Here is a 21,484-nt window from a genome sequence, read left to right on the forward strand (position 1 = left end):
CTGTGTAGGTACTGAAAAACTGGTATCAGAAGAGGATTGAACCATAACTTTTTTGTTCTGTATTGTAAGAGCCTTTTACATTATTTGTATATGTGGGAAATCTAGATACAGTAAATGAGCTGGTAGAAGTGTTCTGAAAAGTCAGTATTTGGAGTAATGATTAACGTGTTAATAACTAGTCCAGTGGATACTTTTTGGTAGAGTAGATACTGAGTTTATAGAATATAAATTCAGAAAGCTCTCAGTCCAGTTTGGGATAGAGAAGGTAAGCACATAGAAACATATTTTCAGTTCTGCATCATTTTCATAAGAAATAAGAGAATCTATTTGGGGAAGGCTTTTTTTATGGAAGTGATGCCAAAGCTAAGTTCTAAAGGGCTAATAGAAGTAGAGGGACAGGTAAATGTTTTATGAAGAGGGAGCACCTGAAATAGTAACCAGAGCATGAACTATTTTAAATAACTTTTTTCACTTTTTTCCTTTTGAAAAGTGTGATTATCCTTTTTTTTTTAATTGATAGAGTAATACATTGAAGAGCAAGCCTTCTTTTTACCCTTGTGCCCAGTTTTCTCAAGATGAGTTTCTTATATATTTTTCAGAAGCTGTATTTTTATAGAAAAATATAGTTTAAAAAAAAGCTGAATTATATGTATGTTGGGCCGCAGTTCATTGTATGCAAGGTTTTGTTTTTTTCTGTCTCCCACTTATTTATCTTGGAGATCTTTGGTGGGAAGCTTTTGAAGAAAAGTTTTACATAGAGGAGTGATGTAATTCCATGTTTTAAGTAACTGTAACACTGGTGACCATGTGGAATGGTTTTCAGCAGCGAAGACTAGAAGGAAGGAAGTGTGTTAGAGAATATAATGAACACCAGGAATGGAAGTTGTGTCTCCTGAAACAGACCTAGCTCACCAGCCTGAAAATAGTAGGAAGATCCTTGCCTCTTTGTGCTTTGGATTGGATCACATTTAGAAGTGATACTGCCTTTCCAGAGGATATTTGGAAATATACAGTAGTTGTCAGAGCAGCTGAGGGACTCTGATGGCATTTGATGGATGAGAGCCATGTATGCTAGACTCCCTGCATTGCTCAAAATGGTCCTTCCCACAGTGCTCGCATGTCTAGACTAAGAAGCACTCATCTGCATGCTGGCCACGGGCATGCTCATTTAAAATGCAGTTGCCTGGGCCCTACACCAGCACACTGAATTGTAAGTAATGTTTTCCTGGAACACAACCACACTCACCTGTTTGTTTCTTATCTATGATTGATTTTGTACTACAGTGGCAGATATGAATAGTTTTGACCAAATCATATGGCCCACAAAGCCTAAGTATTTATTGTTTGGCCCTTTATAGAAAAAGTTTGCCGACCCTTGGTAGAGACAGGTAGTTCCCAGTCTTGGCTACATAATGGAATCATGTGGCCAGCTTTAACAAAATTGCTGATGTCAGGATCTACCCCCACCCTATCAGAATCTGAGATTTAGTCCGGGTAACTGAGTTTTAAAAGCTTTCCAGGTAATTGTAATGGGTAGCCAAGGTTGCGGATCTCTGTTACAGAGCAGGAGGAGTGCTTATACCAGTACAAGCAGGTGATTTTGGTTCCTGATGTTTTTTGCTAGGTCAGCATGCCAGAGTTGCAAACAGGAGAGGTCGAAGAATGTCTTACTGCATTAAATGCCACATTTCAAAAGCCTCTGGATGCTTGGAATAGGACAAAAGCTATGTGTATATTTCTGCATGTGACAGTAGGCAGAAATGAAAAGAGGAATGAGCCTGCACTCGAGTTGAAAGACTAACAACAGGACTTAAACCCTACCTTTTGATAAACAGCAGGTCCGTTATTTGAGGATGAACAAAACAGGAAGAACAACTGGATCCAATGGGAGATTTATCTAACAAGGGAAAGGGTATATTATCCTAAAGACTCACAGGGAGGAGCAGTCCTCTGAAAATTATTCTCTATAGAAACCGAAAGAAAAACTTAGGAAACTATGTGGCACTCTCAGGAGGATATAAAAAATGGCTTCTGAAAAGTAGATTGTAAACTCTGGTTCCCAAGCCACATTCGACCCAGCACATGTGTCTTGTATGGTCTGCCTGTTGTTTTTAGAAATTTTGAATGAGTTGTCAGCATTTAAAAACAGAGTCCATATAAAAATTCAGATTTGTAGCATCTCTTGAAAGATCAAATCTCTCAGCAGCAAGGCTGAATCGCATCACCCCTTACTCTCTCCTTTTTTGAACACTTCATTCCTAAAGGCAATTAGGTGACACCAAGCAGGCAAGGCATACCTGCCTGGCGAGGGGAACTCTCCTGGCACAGGGCAGGGTGCCCTGTGTGCCCTGTGGAGGGGTGACTGGCTTGGAATGTCAGAGTATCAGTATTGAGAGGAATTGTCTGCTTATGAAGGGCAGTTCTAAGAGAAACTGGGGCTCCTTGGAGAAATGGCTGATTCCAGGGCTGGGACAGGGAAAGAACAAGATGGATCTGGAACTCCTCATGCCAGCTTCAGTGCTCAGAGAATGGTGAGGACAGACCCAAAAGATATAATAATGACAGTAATGGATTATAACCCATTCAAGAAAATAGGAAACTGAGAGAGAATGAACAAATGAATAAATTGTAAGTTTTATAAGGGATAGAATATTTACATAGTTCTAAATTATGTCTGTATGAAATACTCATTGACTGCAAAAGAGAAGAGTATCTTTTTGGCAAAGGTTGGCAGTTTACACCTTGATGAGTGGTCAAGTAAACCATCTTCAGTAATGAGATCAAAGTCGTGTGTCTCATGATCAGATGCAATGAGAATAAAGCATCATTTCTGAGATTCTCTAACTAAAGATGACTCTAATAATGGAGAAACATCTGAGAAACCCAAATTGAGGGACATTCCAATGCAAAATAACTGATCTGTAATCCTCAAAAGTGTCCAAGTTGTATAAGCTGGAAAGACTGTGGATTATTTCCAGATTGCAGGAGACTAAAGAAACATAACTGCTAAAGGCAACATGGGTCTGAATTGGATGGTATTGGGACAAATGGCAAAACTTGAATGAGTCAGTCTGAGGATTTAATGGTACTAATGTAGCAATACCAGTTTCCTGATTTTGATGATTATATTGTGATTATCTAGGAAAAACACCCATAGATTGTAGGAACTATATGTCGAATTGTTCAAGTATAATAGGACATCATGGAAGCAGCTTACTCTTAGATGGTTCTAGATTTTAAAAACTTCTTTGTATTGTACTTGGAACTTTTCTGTAAGTTTGGGGTGTCTTTCAAAATTAAATAAATTTATATGTCTGTATAAATTTATACACATGGCTTTACACACATGGGGAAAGTGGGGTGTTTTGCCATAGCATTCATTTTTCTTTTAGCTTTTATTTCCAGAAGTAGTAGCCTATTTGTTGTAAGGCCCTAGATCATAGAAACTCTTCTTAAATGTGAGTTTTATTGGCAAAATTAGCAATAACTATATATGCATTTTAATAATAGAAGGTTCATAGTTTTCTAATTGTTACTATTTTGTATGGTGTTTATTATATGCTATCTTAAGACAAACCTTGAATATTTTGAGTTGCAAAATAGATTTAGGATTTATTATGAATGGCAGCATAATTTTTCTATAAATTATGCCAGTAATTTTTGAAGTTTTTTTGTTTGGCTAATTGATCTAATATGATTTAAGTTGGAAGTAAAATTTTAGTACCTTCTCAGAGATAAACTTTGCCTGCTTCTGGCATGTGTATATCCTTCCACTTTTCATGTTAGAAGGCAGTTAAAGAAGGCAGTTAACCTTTAAATAAATGAATATATATGTAATAGATATTATATATATATAATGAAAACTAAGATAGATTGTATAAAAATAATAATGGTAGTCTGAGACTAGAGTTCCTAATGAAATAGAGAAACAGGAAAGAGGGGCCTCAAAAAAGGTAGAATTTCAGTCTTAGCTTTGATGATTAGAAAAATTTATAGGTTAAAGAATATTTTTAAAATCTAGTAGAATTTAAAGCAAGCTATATATCTTCTAAGTCACTAGAGAGTAACTGAAATGAAAATAAGATTGAGTGGTTTCCTCTAGGAAGTGAAATTATAGGTGATTTTTCTTTCCTCCTTTGTACTTTTTTATATTTAAAGAAATTTATATATATGTACTTTTATGTGATAGCTATCAACTCCCAATGAACAAATGTTTAAAAATTAAAATGTAATATATAGTACAAAATATTCTAAAATATTTTTATAGGTTTTTCATTGGAAAAATGTTTTTATTTCTAGGCTTATTGGTGGGCAGTATTACTTATGGGAATTGCCCTGATCATGTTAATGGCTGGTTTTATTAAGATATGCAGTGTACACACTCCAAGTAGTAATCCAAAGTTGCCTCCTCCTAAACCTCTTCCAGGTAAGACAATTTGAGCAAGGTATATATTTTTATTACTCAGAACCATTCAGCAAATAGGACTGAATTTTAAAGGAGTCTTTAGTAGTTGATTTATAGTACTTTCTCCTTGAGAATGGGATTACTAGGTGGATTATTTAGTTGATTTTTAAGTGTTCCCCCACCCCCCCACCCCCAATCAACACAGTCTAGCTTATGGCTGCTGATTAAATGGTAATATATCCTTTTTTAAAAAAAAAAAATAGTAAAATCTTCCCTTTTTGGTTTTATTATGATAGACCACTTTTAAAGGATTGGTCTTTCTAATAGCTATGCTTCAGTTATGGGTTTTGTGTTCATGCTCCTGAAATATATTCTGTCACATAAACTTATTTTCCTTAGGGAAAAATATAGATTTCTCTTGTAGGGACATACAGATTCCAGTCTGTGGGAGAGTCTTAGGGTAGAGGCTTCAGTTACCAAACAACTGTAGTTATTCTCCATCTCTGAAAACAACTCCTAAGGTTTTGTCTCCATCCTTTAGCGCTCAGGGAGCCAAGGCTGGGAGGAGATGAGAGATGGGAAAGACCTTTATATGAGAGACCCTGGAGAAGGGAAAGGCTACCCACTCCAGTATCCTGGCCTGGAGAATTCCATGGACTGTATAGTCCAGGGGGTCGCAAAGAGTTGAACATGACTGAGTGACTTTTCATTTCATGGATTTGGAGAAGGATAAGAAATCCATTTACCAGATTATTTAGGCCCTGCCTATTTCTCCCTCCTCCCCAGGCTGGGTGTCCCTTCCACCCTTTCTTCAGGACCCTTGGACTCTGTTCTTGCATGTTCAAGGGCAGGCACCATCCCAGGATTCCTTCTCCTGCCTCCCACTCACTTCACCTCTTGAAGCCTCTTGTCTCAGGCCAAATCCACTGCCCTACATAAAATTGTTTAAAACTAGGGCTTTCTTATAATTTTCCCTCCGTTCTCCTGTATTTCCTTATCTAGTCATTCTTGGACAGTATCTTGGAGGGAAGCAAAGGAAATTTGATTTCGATGTCATTGCTTTTCAAATTACTGCCTTAGCAGTCAGGAATTTTTGTCAGTTTCTTAGGGATTTCCAAGGGCCACATGACACTTTTTAACTACACTACCAGTTCATTTTATTGAATGAGACTATATTATTCTCATTCAATGAAAATTCTTTTACTTAATTTCATTTTAAGAAAATGCCAGCTCTTAACTGCTATTTATTGAACCCTCACAAAAGATGTTGAGCACTTTTACATGAATTATCACAACAGACTATATGAGTTAGTTAATTGTCTCTGTTTTACAGACTAATCATCTGAGCTTCAGAGAGGTTAAGTCATTTGCTCAAAGATACCCAGTAGTTTCTTCCTCTTGGAGTCTGTCCTCAGAATCCATATCAATCTGATAGTTGTAGCTTTTTAGCAGTTGTACTGTGGCTAGTCTCAGTTAAGATGTATTGTAGATATAAAATGCCTACCAAACTCTGGCTTCCCTGGTGGCTCAGACGGTTAAGTGTCAAACTCTGAAGAATTAGTATTTTTAAGATGAAATGTTTTATTAATAATTATTAATATTTTGGCTATATTGGGTTAATAAAATAAAAATGTTATTGAAATTATTTTACCTGTCTCTGTTTTATTTTTTACATTATGGCTACCAGAACCTCTTTTTTTTATTGAAATGGCAACTTTGTCTTTAAAAAATTGAAAAGGTCATGATAAACCTCTTTTGCTTTTGTTTGTGACCCACAGGCACTTTAAAGAGGAGAAGACCTCCACAGCCCATTCAACAGCCCCAGCGTCAGAGGCCCCGGGAGAGTTATCAGATGGGACACATGAGACGTTAACTCAGCTTTTGCCTTGGTTCTTCCTAGTGCCTACAATGGGAAAACTTCACTCCAAAGAGAAACCTATTAAATCATCATCCCCAAATGAAACCCTCACAAATAACAGTAGAAGAAAAAAAATGGCAAGAGATCATGTCCTCAGATCAGGTGGAATTACTTAAATTTTAAAGCCTGAAAATTCCGATTTGGGGGTGGGATGTGAAAAAAAAAAAGGAACCCCATTTTCTTATAGACAGATATTTTTAACCTAATGGCACAAAGTCTTAGAATATTATTATGTGCCCCGTGTTCCCTGTTCTTCGTTGCTGCATTTTCTTCACTTGCAGGCAAACTTGGCTCTCGATAAACTTTTATCACAAATTTAAATATATATATATTTTTTTCAACTGCCAATCAAGGCTAGGAGGCTCGACCACCTCAACATTGGAGACATCACTTGCCAATGTACATACCTTGTTATATGCAGACATGTTATTTCTTACGTACACTGTACTTCTGTGTGCAATTGTAAACAGAAATTGCAATATGGATGTTTCTTTGTATTATAAAATTTTTTCCGCTCTTAATGAAAAATTACTGTTAATTGACATACTCAGGATAACAGAATGGTGGTATTCAGTGGTCCAGGATTCTGTCATGCTTTACATGGGCAGTTATGAGAAGAGAATCAGTTTACCTTTTCCTCATGATGGAGTTGGTTCTGATATTCATTTTGTTTTATCAAACGGCTGCTAAGAGCGCAGGATTGACGACACTGAAGAACACAGTTACGTGTTGTGAAAACTGGACATACGCAGCATACTACTACTTCAGACCTAGTTCTTTATGTAAATGTCTGATTTCTGCTTACTTATTTTAAACTTTCTAATTCAATTCCATTTTTGAATTGATAGGTGAAATTTGTATTCATGTTGGTAGCAGTTAGGTCAGTGAAATGATTCTTTTTATTTGCAGGCTCTTATTTGTATGTTAATTATGTTTCGGGTTTTGTCTGATATGGAAAAGAAAAGCTGTGTGTCTGTTTTATCAAGATATTTGGACAGAGTTTTCAGCATATCATCGTGATCATCGGTAACCACTAAAGAGGAGTGATTTGCTCAACTAGTAGTTAAAATTGTAGATAGGCCTTCCGACACTTTTTTTCCCTAAGATATTTTATCAGCAGTGAAGGTGAAACAGCACAATGTCCCATTCCAAATTTATTTTTTAAACAGTTGTAAATAATTGGCTTTTTAAAGAAAGAAGTCAAAAGCATTTAATGTATTAACAGGCTTATTGCTATGCAGGAATGGAAGGGGGCATTACAAAAAAAAAAACTTTAAGCTTGTGACATATTTATTGCTTCTGTTTTCCAACTACATCATGTTAAATTAGAAGTAAACAGCTATGATTTTCCTGGCTTCACATAGGAGGCAAATTTAGGCAAAGTTGAAACGATTTGTGTTTGGCTTTTTTTTTTTCCTTTTTTTCTTAAGAGTATAAGGTTTACACAATCATTCTCATAATGTGACGCAAGCCAGCAAGGCCAAAAATGCTAGAGAAAATAATGGGATCTCTTCCTTGTAAACTTGTACAGTATGTGGTGACTTTTTTCAAAATACAGCTTTTTGTACATGATTTAGAGACAAATTTTGTACATGAAACCCCAGATAGACTATAAATAATTCTAAACAAACAAGTAGGTAGATATGTATGTAATTGCTTTTAAATCATTTAAATGCCTTTGTTTTTGGACTGTGCAAAGGTTGGAAGTGGGTTTGCATTTCTAAAATGGTGACTTTTACTCCGCCAGAGTTCTTAGTAACTTCTTGAGTGTGCTAGACTTTGAACATGTACATTTTTTGCTTGAAATGTTATCCTGTGGTAGGGTTTTGGCAGGTATACAACTGCCCTATTTTATTTTGAGTCTAAGTTAAATGTTTTCTGAAAAGAGATACATGCACTGAACTCTTTCCACTCCAAATCAAGATGTGGTAAAACAAAAGGATCAAGACAAGTGAGATCTAATACTACTGTCAGTTTAATGTCCACTGTGTTTTATACAGTATCTTTTTGTTCACTTTGGAAATTTTTACTAAAAAATTGCAAAAAATAAAGTATTGTGCAAAGATGTAAGGTTTTTTGAAACTTGAAATGCATTAATAAATAGACTTGATGAAACAACTTGAAGGTTTCATACTCTTTGAACTTTGAGAACTATCAAAAGAAGTGTCCCGCAAGGCAGCCTTTCCTTACTAAATGAAAGCGATGGTTAAGCAGAAAGGGAATTGCCTCTTCCCACACAAGTATAGATATCTTTATTCTTAGGACTTCATGTAAAAATTTTTGTGATTAGATCTCTCTCTTTCTATACACAGTGAACATTTGAAAAACATTTAATTAATCTCAACTGCTTTGCATTATTTCTAATCAGTATTCAGAGTGCTTAAACGTGTCTTAGTGGAAGAGCTGAGTCATTTTGGAAACTGTGGTCTTATATATTTTTTCCAAAGTTTTGAATGCTAAGTACTTCATTTATTTTAAATGTTGAGTTTGATGTTGTGTATTTTAAAAATTTGAGCCATGTTTTTCTGCTTTGTCAAATTCATAGCACGTAAGAAGACTTGACATTTCAGCCTTACCTAGAAAAAGAATTGTAAGCCCAGAATAGTGCCCTGCACAGAATAATATACCCCAAACCCAAGTTTTTTTTTAATATATTGAGGCCAGTTTAAATAAGTAGTATTTGTTAAGTCAGTAAAAACATGCAATACTTTTTACTTTAATTCAGAAACCTCAAAATATGTATATGTTTAATTATGTTTATTAAACTATCAATATTAACTTGGATGATTACAAGTTTACTGTTATACTTATAACTGCATATTTAAATTTTGTTTAGATTAAATCAGCAATAGAATAAATTATTACACTTTCTGGACTGGTGCCCTTTATAGTGTCAGGAAATATACAGTTTGGGGAAGGCCTTCTTTATGGGAATGGCAGCGTTATCTGATCAGTCTTGTTTTCTGAGGTGTTTTCAGCAGTTTGTGCTTTGGGTACTTTGTTTTTGTTATATTCACAGACTAGTGAAAACTGAAGATTTCTCCAAACTGAGCAAACCACTCTCAAGTTTTTATATCTGTCCCTGTGGTCTATACATTTTAAGACCTAAGGATTATTATTTCCCCAAAGATGGGATTAGTGTCCATGGCAGCTGTGCAATTATGGGTTCTTGTTCTTAGGAAGGGTTTTAATTTCCTAAGTATTTCTAATCAAAAGTATAAGAGGGTCAATTTAGTAAGTCCATTATAAAACTGGACAGCCCATCTTCAGGGGTTTAGGAAATGATGTTCCTTATCCAAATTTAAAGAGTCAAGGTCTCCCAAAACTAGAGAGCAAGTTAGATTTAGCTTTAAAGCAGCTGCCAGGGACAGTTATTCCTCAGAGAAGTCACTAAAGTTGCAAGAAATTGTAGTTTCCTGAAAAGCACTTTTGACTTCTAAGGAGCAAAAAGGATAATGAGTTTGCCTCACAGAACTCAGCTTCAGTTTAAGCATTTCTGGTTTTATGTTCTCATTTAAAAACAACTTCCATTCAAATCTTTTCCTGTTTATTACCAGTTTAGTTTTTCCACTCTCCTTTCTGTATACAAACCTTTATATTTAGGATACAAGTGAACCCTTGTATTCTGCACTGCTGTATTATTTGTGTATGTTAAATGCAATCATGTATGCACTATTTTCAGTAGAAATTTATGTTTTATAATTGATAAGCTTTTCAGAGTATTTGATCTCTCCTATGAAAAACAGTGCAATGCTAGGTGAAAATGGAGGGTAGAGCAAAATAATTATCAGCCTCTGTTTTGTCCTAAAATTTCTGCTAAAATCACAGATTGGGGGAAGAAAAGACCATATCCAACAAGGATAAGGAATACTGAAGATAACAAGAACAGCATTTTGGAGACTTTCTGGAAAGCATTTGGAGAAGTAGTGTCTGACTTGGCAGACCCTGGGAAGCCAAATCCTAAACCAGCATTGGAAACATGAAAATAGCCCAGTTTCTGTTGTTAACGTTTTGGGATATAGTCTTCAACACTTTTCTATTTTCTTATTTAACAATAAGAAATAGCTGTCTTATTTAACAATATATTGATATTGTATCTACATAATTTTAATGACTGTAAATATTTCATTCTATGGATGTACATTTTAAAAAACCTATTGTTTGGACATTAAGATTTTTAGATTGTTCATTATTTTAAGTAATCCTTTAAGGAAAATTCTAAGCCAAATAATGAAATAAATTCCTAAAAGTGGAATTAAAAGTGAGTTAAAGACTTTCTAAAGGTTGTTGATAAAAATTATGATGCTGTCTTCCAGATAATGTGTACCAAGTTATACTTCTTCCATTAACATATATTAGCATATTATATAGATAATTTATTAAAATCTGAGGGCCCTCTGGTTAAAAATTCACATGCATGTAGCCATGTGGACTTATTAGAAACAATAGTGGAAGACTCCTGCTTAGTTGACTTTGCTAGCTTTGGACAAAACCCAAATGAAAGTCAAAAGTAATACCCTGATGTGGTCTCTAAATACCACTTTCTTCAAAGAAACCTGACTTCCTTAGATAACTGGCTAATTCCAGGTTATAGGGAAATAAATGTGTATGTAGAGTTGAGAAAAAGCACTGTCATACCAGAAAGCAAGCAAGCTACTAGAGGTCTATCAGAAAAGATTCAGGAAGCATCTTGAAATTTTCAATGGCCAAAACTGTTTTACTTATGAATTAATAATGATAGTTTACAAAACTATAGTTACCTTTGAAACTTAACTATTCCAGCTAATAAAGAGAAGTGATACAATATCACCATTTTTATCCCACAATGATTAAGGGACCCAGACAATGATCAGTAGTGACCACTAACCTCACAAAAGAGCGGTCAAATAATTTGTGCCTCCTAATGGAAACACACATACCACTTATGAAGCAGTCCAGCCAAAAGTCAGATCTGATCTTGATCAAGCCTTTGGATCTAACCACCTCTTTACTAGAAATGATACCCATGGTTCAGCAGGTAAAGAATCCACCTGCAGTGCAGGAGACACAGGAGACTCGGGTTCGATCTCTGGATTGGGAAGATTCCCTGGAGGAGGGCATGGCAACCCACTCCAGTATTCTCGCCTGAAGAATCCCATGGACAGAGGAGCCTGGCAGCTGTAGTCCACAGGGTCGCAGAGACATGACTGAAGGGACTTAGCATGCATGCATGCATGCAAAGGAACATGTCAAATGATACCACAAAAGATTTAATCAGCAAAATCCAGACTGGAAAACTATAGGACAAATGACCCTGATTCTTCAACAGTTGAATTCCAGGGAAAAAAGGATGGATTAAGAGAAAGTTAAGATATTATACCTGCCAGATAGTGTATCTGCCAGTACAATTTGTGGACTTATTTGGATCCTGATTGAAATAGTGAAAAATAACACCATTGGGAAAATAGGAAAACTTAACTAGATATTTGATGATTTTAAGGATTTCTGCAGTTATTTTTTTGGTTTGAAAATGGTATCATGGTTACATTTTTAAAAGGAGCCCTTTTAGAGATGCATATTGAATCCCTAAAAGTGATGATACAGTGTTTGCTTAAAAAAAGTTGTGAGCTGCAGTTGGGTGATATCTGGGAGTAAAGTTGAAAACAATTTTGACTGTGAGTTGATAATTGTTGAACCTGGGTGATGGCTACTTGGGGATTCATTATAGTGTCTTCTCTACCTGTGTTCCTATTCAAAACTTTCTATAAAAATTAAAAATTTTAATGTGGATTAAATTCTTATAGCAGCTCATTCATTACTGTTTTTATTTTAGCAACAATTCATGACAATGACCTATATTCATAACGATTTTTTAAATAATGATTTTAGTGGAATTAAACTTGAACCAGTCAAGCAAGCATAATTAATTATATTCTGCTCCAGTTATGATGAATGATTAATTGATTTCAACTGCTAGGGTGAGTGCTTGAAGCTATCAGTCACTCAGTAATCATAGCAAGCAGGCCATTAGATCCCTCCTTGCTCGCTAGATTTTGAGGGGCTTAATAGCTATTTAAGGAAAATATTTTATATTAAAACATGTTAGGGAGTATGATCAGATTATCCACATTTAACCTGTGTGTCCCATATTAGAATGTGTTAAGTAGCTCAGTACAGTAAGCTGCGTTCTTCTCTTTCTCCTTAAAATGATAATCATCCCTGGAGGTGGAAATGTATCTTTAAAAAGCTATCTTGAAATTGTTTTCTGTGTAAAGAAATTAGAATAATTTGATCTAGTGTAAGTTGTCTTCCTATAAAATGTGTTTTCTATTGTATGTGTTTTAGACATCATTTTGAAAAGTGAAACCTATTTGGTAATACTGAACTAATTAAGCAGTCTTATTCTTCGTTCTCATGTATATTTTATTTCTCCCCCTCCCCTCGCCTTTTAGACAGTTTGTATTTCTAAACCTCAAAAGGCCTGCTTTTATAAAGTGTCACTGTTATGATTAACTTTTCATTATTTTGGATTTGTGATCGTAGTGTTTATTTTTTGCAGTCCCTATTAGTAGCAACTCTGATTAACTGAATTGACCTATTAACCATTTTTTCTTCTTCTCCCTTGAAACCTTATCAGAACATGTTTGGAATTTTTTGGCTTATGTGGTCTGCATGTGCTGATTTGTGTGGACTGGTTGCCTCGGTTAGTCACTGGATGGATGGATCTGTGTTAAGCTCTTGGTTGCTCCAGCACCGCTGCTGGATGATAGGAAATCAGTAGTGAATTTAACAGTCCCTGCCCTCGGGAAACTTAAGCCTGGTGGGTGAGACAGACACTAATCCTATATCATGTGCTCAGTGCTCAGTCGTGTCCGACTCTTTGGGACCCCATAGACTGTAGCCCACCAGCCTCCTCTGTCCATGGGATTTCCCAGGCAAGAATACTGCAGTGGGTAGCTGTTTCCTTCTCCAGGGGATCTTCCTGATCCAGGGATTGAACCCAGGTCTCCTGCATTGCAGGTGGATTCTTTACTGTCTGAACTACCATATGAGCAATAACCATGTGAATACATGTCATATCAACCATGACAAATGCTGTGAGGGGAGGCCTTGGTGGTCTAAGAGCTGGTCATGCAAAGATTGAGGAAGGAGATGGGATCTAGTCAGGGAGGACATGGCATGTATCCCCAGAAAGTGATGCTTGAGTCCAAATCTGAAGAATGAAGAGATTAAATAGGTCAAGTAGGGTTTTTATTAATATTGAGTGGTTATATATTGGGCACTGAGAGCTAGTTTCTCTTTGGGGAAAGGTAATATTTTTTGCTCTTGATTGTATCATATGTGAACCCAGCTATTTGGATTCCTTTGTGCATTTTTTTTAATGATTTTTCATCTTTGCAGAACATACTCATTTACTGAAGAGCTGGTTTGTGCTTTGGCAGATGTCTTACTTGGTTACTGTTCTTAAGGATGTTGGCAAAAGTTTGAGAGTTGTAAAAGGCCCTTGGCTTTGCAGACCTTGCTATCTGTATCCTGACTACCATAAACTGAGAATCAGGACCTCTAACCTCCTACCATGCTGGGTGAGGTGTCCTTCTTCTTTGCTGCATTGTGGCATTCTGTTTGGGGCTTCCCAGGTGGCGCAGTGGTAAAGAACTTGCCAGCCAATGCAGGACACGCGGGTTCCATCCCTCGGGTGGGAAGATCCCCTGGAGTAGGAAATGGCAACCCACTCCAGTATTCTTGCTGAGAGAGTTCCGTGGACAGAGGAGCCTGGTAGACTGCAGTCCATGGGGTAATGAGTCAGACACGACTGAGCGGGCGCACATGCAGGCGCAGCATTCTGTGCATTCTCTGTCATAGCACATACCACATCATGGTATAATCCTGCCCCACCCAAGCCAAGCTCTTGAAAGAATCGTCCATTCCCAGTGGCTACTTCAGTTCCCATTCGCTTATCAACCTGCTGCGTTTTGTCCTCAGCCCCCCAGGGACTGTAATCCAAGTTCTCAGGGAGCTCATAATCTAGTGGAAAGGAAGAATGCCCACAATCATAATACGATGGTATTTGTCCATAAACTATGAATACAGTGTAGCTAGAAACTCAGAGGAGACGCCTGTGTGAGCTAAGATGATTTCCCAGAGGATATATGCTTGAGCTGAATTTTGAAGTTTTGGTAAAACTTAGCCCAAACTTACTTTTACTTTTAGATATAATTTAACTGCAAGGCAGTTTCTTGACTGTTTCATGCTGTTATACTTTGATGCCAGTGGGAATCCAGTTTCCTCTGTCTGGATTGCCCTTCTCTCTTGGTTCTATAGCGCTGAAGTTTATTGATCGCCATTTTCTTGAACTTGTGTATAGTAAGTATTCAAGAAACATTTGTATTTTAATCAAGGGTGTGTGCTTTGAACGGTAGGCAATGTGGCTAATTTCATGAAATAATACGCAGAAGTTAGTGTCATCACATTACCCCCACCCATAACGTGTAACTTTTAACGTCTCTGATTCTAAGTCCCTTGGCAGCATGTCTTCCTCCTCTCACCCCCAGAGAGAAGTTTGCTTTCAAAATCTAATATGCATTTGTATTTTTAGAATATAAAATATACCCACCATGTTTTGCTCAAGTGGGAAAAGCACAGCTTAGCTTTGAAGTGTATAAGCAACACATTATAACTCCTGGCACAAGAAATGGATTCCTAAAGCTCAATTTAGAAATTAAATGGGGAGGCCCTAGCTTCTTTGTATGTGTGGACAAGTATTTTCTTTAGCTAAATCATCAATAGTATTTGTTTGTCTGATTATTTCATAATAAAAGGTAGAAGTTAAACATTTTTCTTTTCCTGCAGCAAACATCCAGATCAACATTTTTCTATAAATTTCACAAAATACTAGTTCCATAGGTTTTAAAATAACTATTCAAAAAAATAAGTTGGGAGGGGATGTGGATTCCAGGGTCAAATAAAAATGCTGAGCAAAAGTCAAATGGGTTTTTGTTTATTGACTGATTTTTTAAAAAATCAGGTTCTTCTAAGTGCATCTAATACTGTATATTAACTCTGATTGTGCTCTCTAAAAGGGTCTTATAGAGTGCTCCCAAACTAGGAAACTCCTGTTCTCTGTCCCCTCCATCCGAGGGTCTAGATTCTGTAGAAGCATTGTGTATTGCTGTGTAGAAGGTGTATACCTTTTTAAGATCCCCAGCCAGGGACAGGTTCCCTTACCTAAAGAATTCTTACAGGTTTGGAGCTTCACAGCTACTACACTTGTCACCTATGAAGCATGGACCACAGAGGTTCAGAGGTCAGGCGTTCAGCCTGCTCTTTCAGTCTTAACATGCATCTCTGCTTTCTATGAGTGTGGTTACCAACTATGTTGATCTTGTATCCCAAACTGAAAAATCTCGAGTAAACATTCATAATATGGAAATATTTATAAATAATGCAGATATTTTACTTATGTTTCTATGTTTTAAAATAAGCAAACATTTAAAGGGATGAGTAAAAGATTAATGGGACATACAGTATTTCTTCCCACATTCCAATAGGTCTTTTTGCACACACCTTGGTGTGTACCCAACTCACTTTGTAAACCTCTGGCTTTAGAGACAGAATCTACATATCTTCCCAGTCAAGGAGCTTTCATCCTCCCCACATTCCTGGGTTAAGTATGCTTTCCGATGGAACACCATAGCTGTTGAGGAATGCAGGGCACTCTTAGGTACTCACTTCTGAAGGCCTCCCAGATAAAGTAAATAGTAAATGGAAAAAGCAAGTATTAATAACTATGTGTAGCATGATTTCTTGTGTGTGAAATTTTTGAAGTTTGTAAAGATACATAATTTATGTATAGAAAATGTCTACTTGATACATTGGAAACTGTTAAATTATTTCTCAGCACTGGAATTAAGGGTCTTGGGAGAGGAAGAGGTTTTTTTTTTAAACTTTTTTCTTCCATATTGTTTGAATTTTTATGAAATATTCTTTTTATAATAAATAATTTAAAAATGACTGCATATAGTGTGATGTCAAATATAGTGCAACACATTGTCATTGTTGATGGTTGAAGTTGGGTGATTGGAACATTGGCTTCCTTACTATGTTTCTACTTTTATGTATCTTTGAATATGACCATAAATGAAAATTTAAAAATAAATGCACCACAGAAAGAGTCTATAGAAATACACCACATAGTAATTGATTGTCTTGGGAATGGGAAGAGAGCTGAGGAATGGAGCTTCAGATACCTTTTCCCCGTAAGTTCTTATGTTCCATGAGTGTGTGTTGCTTTTAAGGGGTACAAAATACTTGTTTGACTTCCCACATACTTAAGGAATATCCAGAATGGATGCATAAGCCATGAGTGTTTATGGGTAGGGCTCAGCTGTAGCATAATCAGACCTTGAGGCTTGTTTTATATTAGGATCTTGAGCTCGATAGATAATAAAGGTGAAACTGCAAGGCATGGCCAGGCAGCTCTGCACGTCCCTAGCTGCCTCGGGGAGCACAGCTGAGGGTTTGCTGTGAACGATCTGCACGGTGAGCCAGTTCCCAGGCTCTGTGACGTGAAAGGCATAGAGTACCTCATGATAACTCTCACGGTAGGGTCCGAGGGAGTTAACGCATAAAGGATATTTTCTGTTGCCAGATGCAGTGCTGGGCTGCATTCACAGACGTAGAATCTGTAAGGAGGAAAATGATGGTTCATTAACTGTGTGACTTGTTAAAGTTAGTTAAGCTTTAAGCACCTCATCTGTGAAACAAGGATGATAATATTAGCTACCTCTGGGACTGTGATGAGGATTAAATGAGAATGTTTGTAAGGCACCTTGGATATGGTGAGCACTCAGATGCCAGCTCTCCTTGTTTTCATGTGAAAAACTGCTTATTGAGCTGAGAACATTTAGCATGTGAGCAAGTGTTCACTGATTAAGTATTTTCTCAAACAGCCACGTGGTTAGGGATGGTTGGCCTTTGGTTGATGCTGTCACTCTGGCAAGTTTAGGTGTGGGCATATAACCCAGTCGGCCCAGATATGCGGGGATTCTGACTTTCTCTGGTTGTTGTTAAGTCTTGGTGTGCTGCCTGAGGCTGCAGCATCCAACTTGCTATCAGCCTGAGGATGAAGCCAACATCAAGGTTGGTAGAGAGAGGGGGAAAAAAAAAACCACTTAATGATATTAAAGAGCTGCTGAATCAACCTTCCCCGAAGCCCACGCTATCTTGGGACTTCCTGTTTGTTGAGATTTTCTTAAAATGTTTTTTATTTAAGCCAGTTTGAGTTAGCTTCTAAAAGCATAATGATAGAAGCTGTACCAGAAATTATTTGTGGTAGGGTTGGTGGCATTTATACAGTGATAGTCACTGAGCACTTTGAAACAAAATAACAAGAGAGGAAGTTCTGACACATGAGGAATGAGGAACAGGAGGTTCTAGAAAGATTAGCAGCCTGAGCACATTGTGCATTTTTTCTACTTGCAGCTTAACCCACCTGCCTCTCCTGAGCAGAGGAGCTGCTGGGGCCTCCAGGAGGCAGACAGTGCCTGGAATGTTGGTGAGGTGTTACCATCCTGACAGAGGATGTGGGGGTGGGGGAAGTCCTTGGGAGTGTACCTGGTTTCCCTGGCTCCTGAGAACCTGAGCAGGTGAGTGGAGTTGCTTCCAACCCTGAGCTGAAAAGGTGAAAAGACCGGGAAAGGCTTCCTTCATGTGCTTCGCTGGAGGACTGGCAACCTGTGTGCTGCTAAGCTGTGGCCAGGGGAAGTGGAGACTGCTGTTCCTTCCACTACTTTGGGAATGCTCCCACTTAAGATACCCCAATATGGGACAGAGCCCGAAGGAACAAACAAGGGAAAAGAAGCTCCCTTATGGGGCCCAGGAGCCAGAGAGAAGGATTACAACAGAGTCTTCAGAGCAGAAATAGCTGTTGGCATGGATAACTTGAACCAAAAGAATAAGAAAGCTTGAGATTTAAGTGCAACACACGTGTGCACGTGCAAGTGCACACACACACATACACTCTGATTTTCTGAGACCAAAGAAGATTTTGATGTAAAAATTTCAAGAGATGAAGGAGAAAGTGGTCACGGTTGATGTCTGAATTAGTATCATGGAAGATAAGAGAAAGACACCTCAAAGCACGGTGCAAAAACACAGATATAAATCAGGAGATGGATAGACACCAAGAAGGGGGTGGAGGATACACTAGAAGGGCAATCAGTAATATAAGGACAGTTTCTTAGCTGATGAGAGACTTGCATCTCACAGAGTTCCAAGAACGATTGATGATAAAAAAATACTCCTAGGCGTATTATATCTCTGAGCTACAAGAATAGAAAAAAATCTTATGAGTTTCCATAGCAAAGAACAAGTTACTCCTCAAGGAGGAAGAGCCATCCAAGTACTGAACTGCTTGTCTACAAACACTGAGTGTTGCCACCAATGAGAGAAAAGGACTCTATGGAAATTGAGGGAACTTTCAGTTCACTCAGCCTTCCAAAATAACTCAAAAAATACATTACCAGTTTCTTTCACTTAGTGACCAAATAAACTCAGAGTCAAAGTCTCCATAAGAATGAGGAAGGGCCAGGAGAATGTAAAATCGTAGAATGGTAGAAGTGATCATCGCCCAAATCAGGGTGTATTACTAGTACCTGGATGGACACAGAGCCTGGAGAAGCTCATCTCTCTTACTGAGGAGTGCTGCTGTGCTCTCCACTCTGTGAAAGCTTGTTCTTTTCCTGAATTGATCACATCACCATCTGCCTTGACAACTCCTCTAAAAACAGTCTGGAACTAAAAACAGAGAAGCTCTGCAAGTCTGGGCATTGCAGGTGGGTGGGAAGCAGGGAAACGTTACAAAGGTCTCCTTTGGGGCATTAGCTGTGGGACTGGCAGGGCAAGTGGCTGTATTCTAAGGTTTGGAGTGAAAATGGTGAAAGAATATTTTCATGGGAGAAATCTATGTCTGGTTTTCAGATAGCAAAGTAAAGTAATTGCTATCTGATTATGAGCAACAGGAAAGGGACACTAGCAGGAAATATGGGAAAAATTCACAAGACAAGTCATGTTAACAAGATGGAAAGGGGAAATAATATCGATTTGATCAGTCTGCAAAAATAAATACAACGACAAGTAGGAATAAGTAAGCCAATAACTAAAATAAGATAGAGGGGTACAATTATTATGCTAAATTTGAAGGGACTGTTTCCCACTAAAAGAGACACCTAGACTGAGCTGGAGATAGAAATCAACATCTAGAAGGAAAATGTCTAAACCTTCTAAAGAAAAAATTATAAAGAAAGGGATGGACAAAGATGCTAAGCAAACATAACTTTTTTAAAAATAGCAAATTTAAGAGTAGACAAGGAGAAATTTAACGTTAAAAGCAACATAAGAGGAATCTTATCTAACCATGTAAAGCACATATGCAGAATTAGCATTAGTTAAGACTACGTGTACCAAACAATATAAATGTAACGACAACTTGATATCAATTTTGTAGATTTCAAGACATATTTGTCCTTGACGGGGACTAGAAGCCATTAAACAAACAGACCCACACATTGTCATGACCAGGGTGAGGGGGCTGAGGCATTTGCCTTTGGTGTACAGTTTAAGGTGGCTCCAAAAACTCAGCTATCAAGAGAAACAATATTTTAGTGCAGTATTTTAAAAAATCAAAATTAATGCAAAAACCTATGATGGATGAAATACCATATTTTATATGAAGACAGGATCACTGATTTTTTTTGTTGTTGTTCCAAAATGGCATGGTCAAGTATAATTTTTCCAGAAGAAATAAAAGATGTTAAGAGTGCGTGGGAATAGGGGGGTAGGGGCCAAAATATTCATTCGAATTTTCCCATAAGATGTTACAGAAAAACCCAGACAAACTTTTTGGCAGCCCAATACATTTGTGTAGGGTGGCATAATCTTTGTTAAATTATCCCTGGGGCAGTACCACCTCAATTGGGACTTTAAGCATGGGAAGAAGCTGGGAGAATAGGAAAGGAAGGCGGAGAAGCAATAGAGAGCTTTGAACCTTTCAGGGAACTGAAAGACGGCCCACATGCCTAGACCCAGGTTCTCAAAGTTAGCGCATATTAGAATCACCAGGAAAGCATTCAGGTCTCGCGATACCCAGACTTTACCCAGACCAAGTTAATAAAAGTCCCTAGGAGTGGGACAGTTTTGAAAGCTAGGCATTTTTGAAAGCTTCCAAGTCAGTTCTAACGTGCAGGCTGAGTTGGGACCAGATGGACCATGATGTAGGGAGTGAGGGCGACTGGAGGGAAAAGGGAAAGCTACCTTATTGGTAATTTATTTGGGGCTTTTTTCCGAAGAGCATTGGGAAGTCATTTGAAAGGCTCAGAGCAGGGAAACACACCCTAGTGTTGTAATGAGAATGGATTGAAAGAGGATTGGGTACAGCGAGAAGAGGCGGAAAGTGGTCGCCAGCACCCAGGTAAGAGTGTCAGCTTGGGTTAGAATGATGACGGCGGAATCAGGGAGATGTAAACACAAGAAGTATGGGTAGGGGACTTCCCTGGTGCTCCAGTGGCTGATACTCCCGCTCCCAGTGCAGGGGACCCTGGTTCAATCCCTGGTCAGGGAACTAGATCCCACATGCTGCAACTAAAGACCCTGCATGCTGCAACTAAGACCTGGTATGCTGCTGCTGCTGCTGCTAAGTCGCTTCAGTCGTGTCTGACTCTGTGTGGCCCCATAGACAGCAGCCCACCAGGCTCCCCAGTCCCTGGGATTCTCCAGGCAAGAACACTGGAGTGGGTTGCCATTTCCTTCTCCAATGCATGAAAGTGAAAAGTGAAAATGAAGTCGCTCAGTCCTGTTGGACCCTCAGCGGCCCCATGGACTGCAGCCTTCCGGGCTCCTCCGTCCATGGGATTTTCCAGGCAGGAGTACTGGAGTGGGGTGCCATTGCCATAGCCAAATAAATATTTAAATATTTTTTTAAAAAAAGAAGTATGGGCAGAATCCATAGGATTTGGTGATTGCTCTATTGTGAAGGGCCAAAGGCGAAGAAGTATTACAGAGGCTCCACTCCCCACCCCCATGTCTGGAATCAGCAACTAGTGGTGCAGTAGATGCTACACACTGAGCCATAGAACAGACAGCTTGCGGGGAAGCAGGATTGGGGGGTGCAGGGAGGACACCACAGG

At 38.1% G+C, this 21,484-nt stretch overlaps 1 protein-coding gene across 2 annotated transcripts in view; it reads left to right on the forward strand.

Annotated features, from left to right (window-relative positions):
- The window catches only part of ADAM10 (ADAM metallopeptidase domain 10), a 136,191-nt gene extending 127,750 nt beyond the window's left edge, over window positions 1–8,441 (forward strand). For both annotated transcript variants that reach the window (XM_069596382.1, XM_069596384.1), the window contains exons 15-16: window positions 4,300–4,426; window positions 6,184–8,441. In XM_069596382.1, the coding sequence (XP_069452483.1) occupies window positions 4,300–4,426; window positions 6,184–6,278 (222 nt within the window). In that variant the 3' untranslated portion in view covers window positions 6,279–8,441. The remainder of the gene's footprint in view (window positions 1–4,299; window positions 4,427–6,183) is intronic.
- The last annotated feature ends 13,043 nt before the right edge of the window (window positions 8,442–21,484 follow it).

This window comes from Ovis canadensis, chromosome 7 (genome assembly GCF_042477335.2).
Source record: "Ovis canadensis isolate MfBH-ARS-UI-01 breed Bighorn chromosome 7, ARS-UI_OviCan_v2, whole genome shotgun sequence".
NCBI classification, from domain to species: Eukaryota; Metazoa; Chordata; class Mammalia; order Artiodactyla; family Bovidae; genus Ovis; species Ovis canadensis.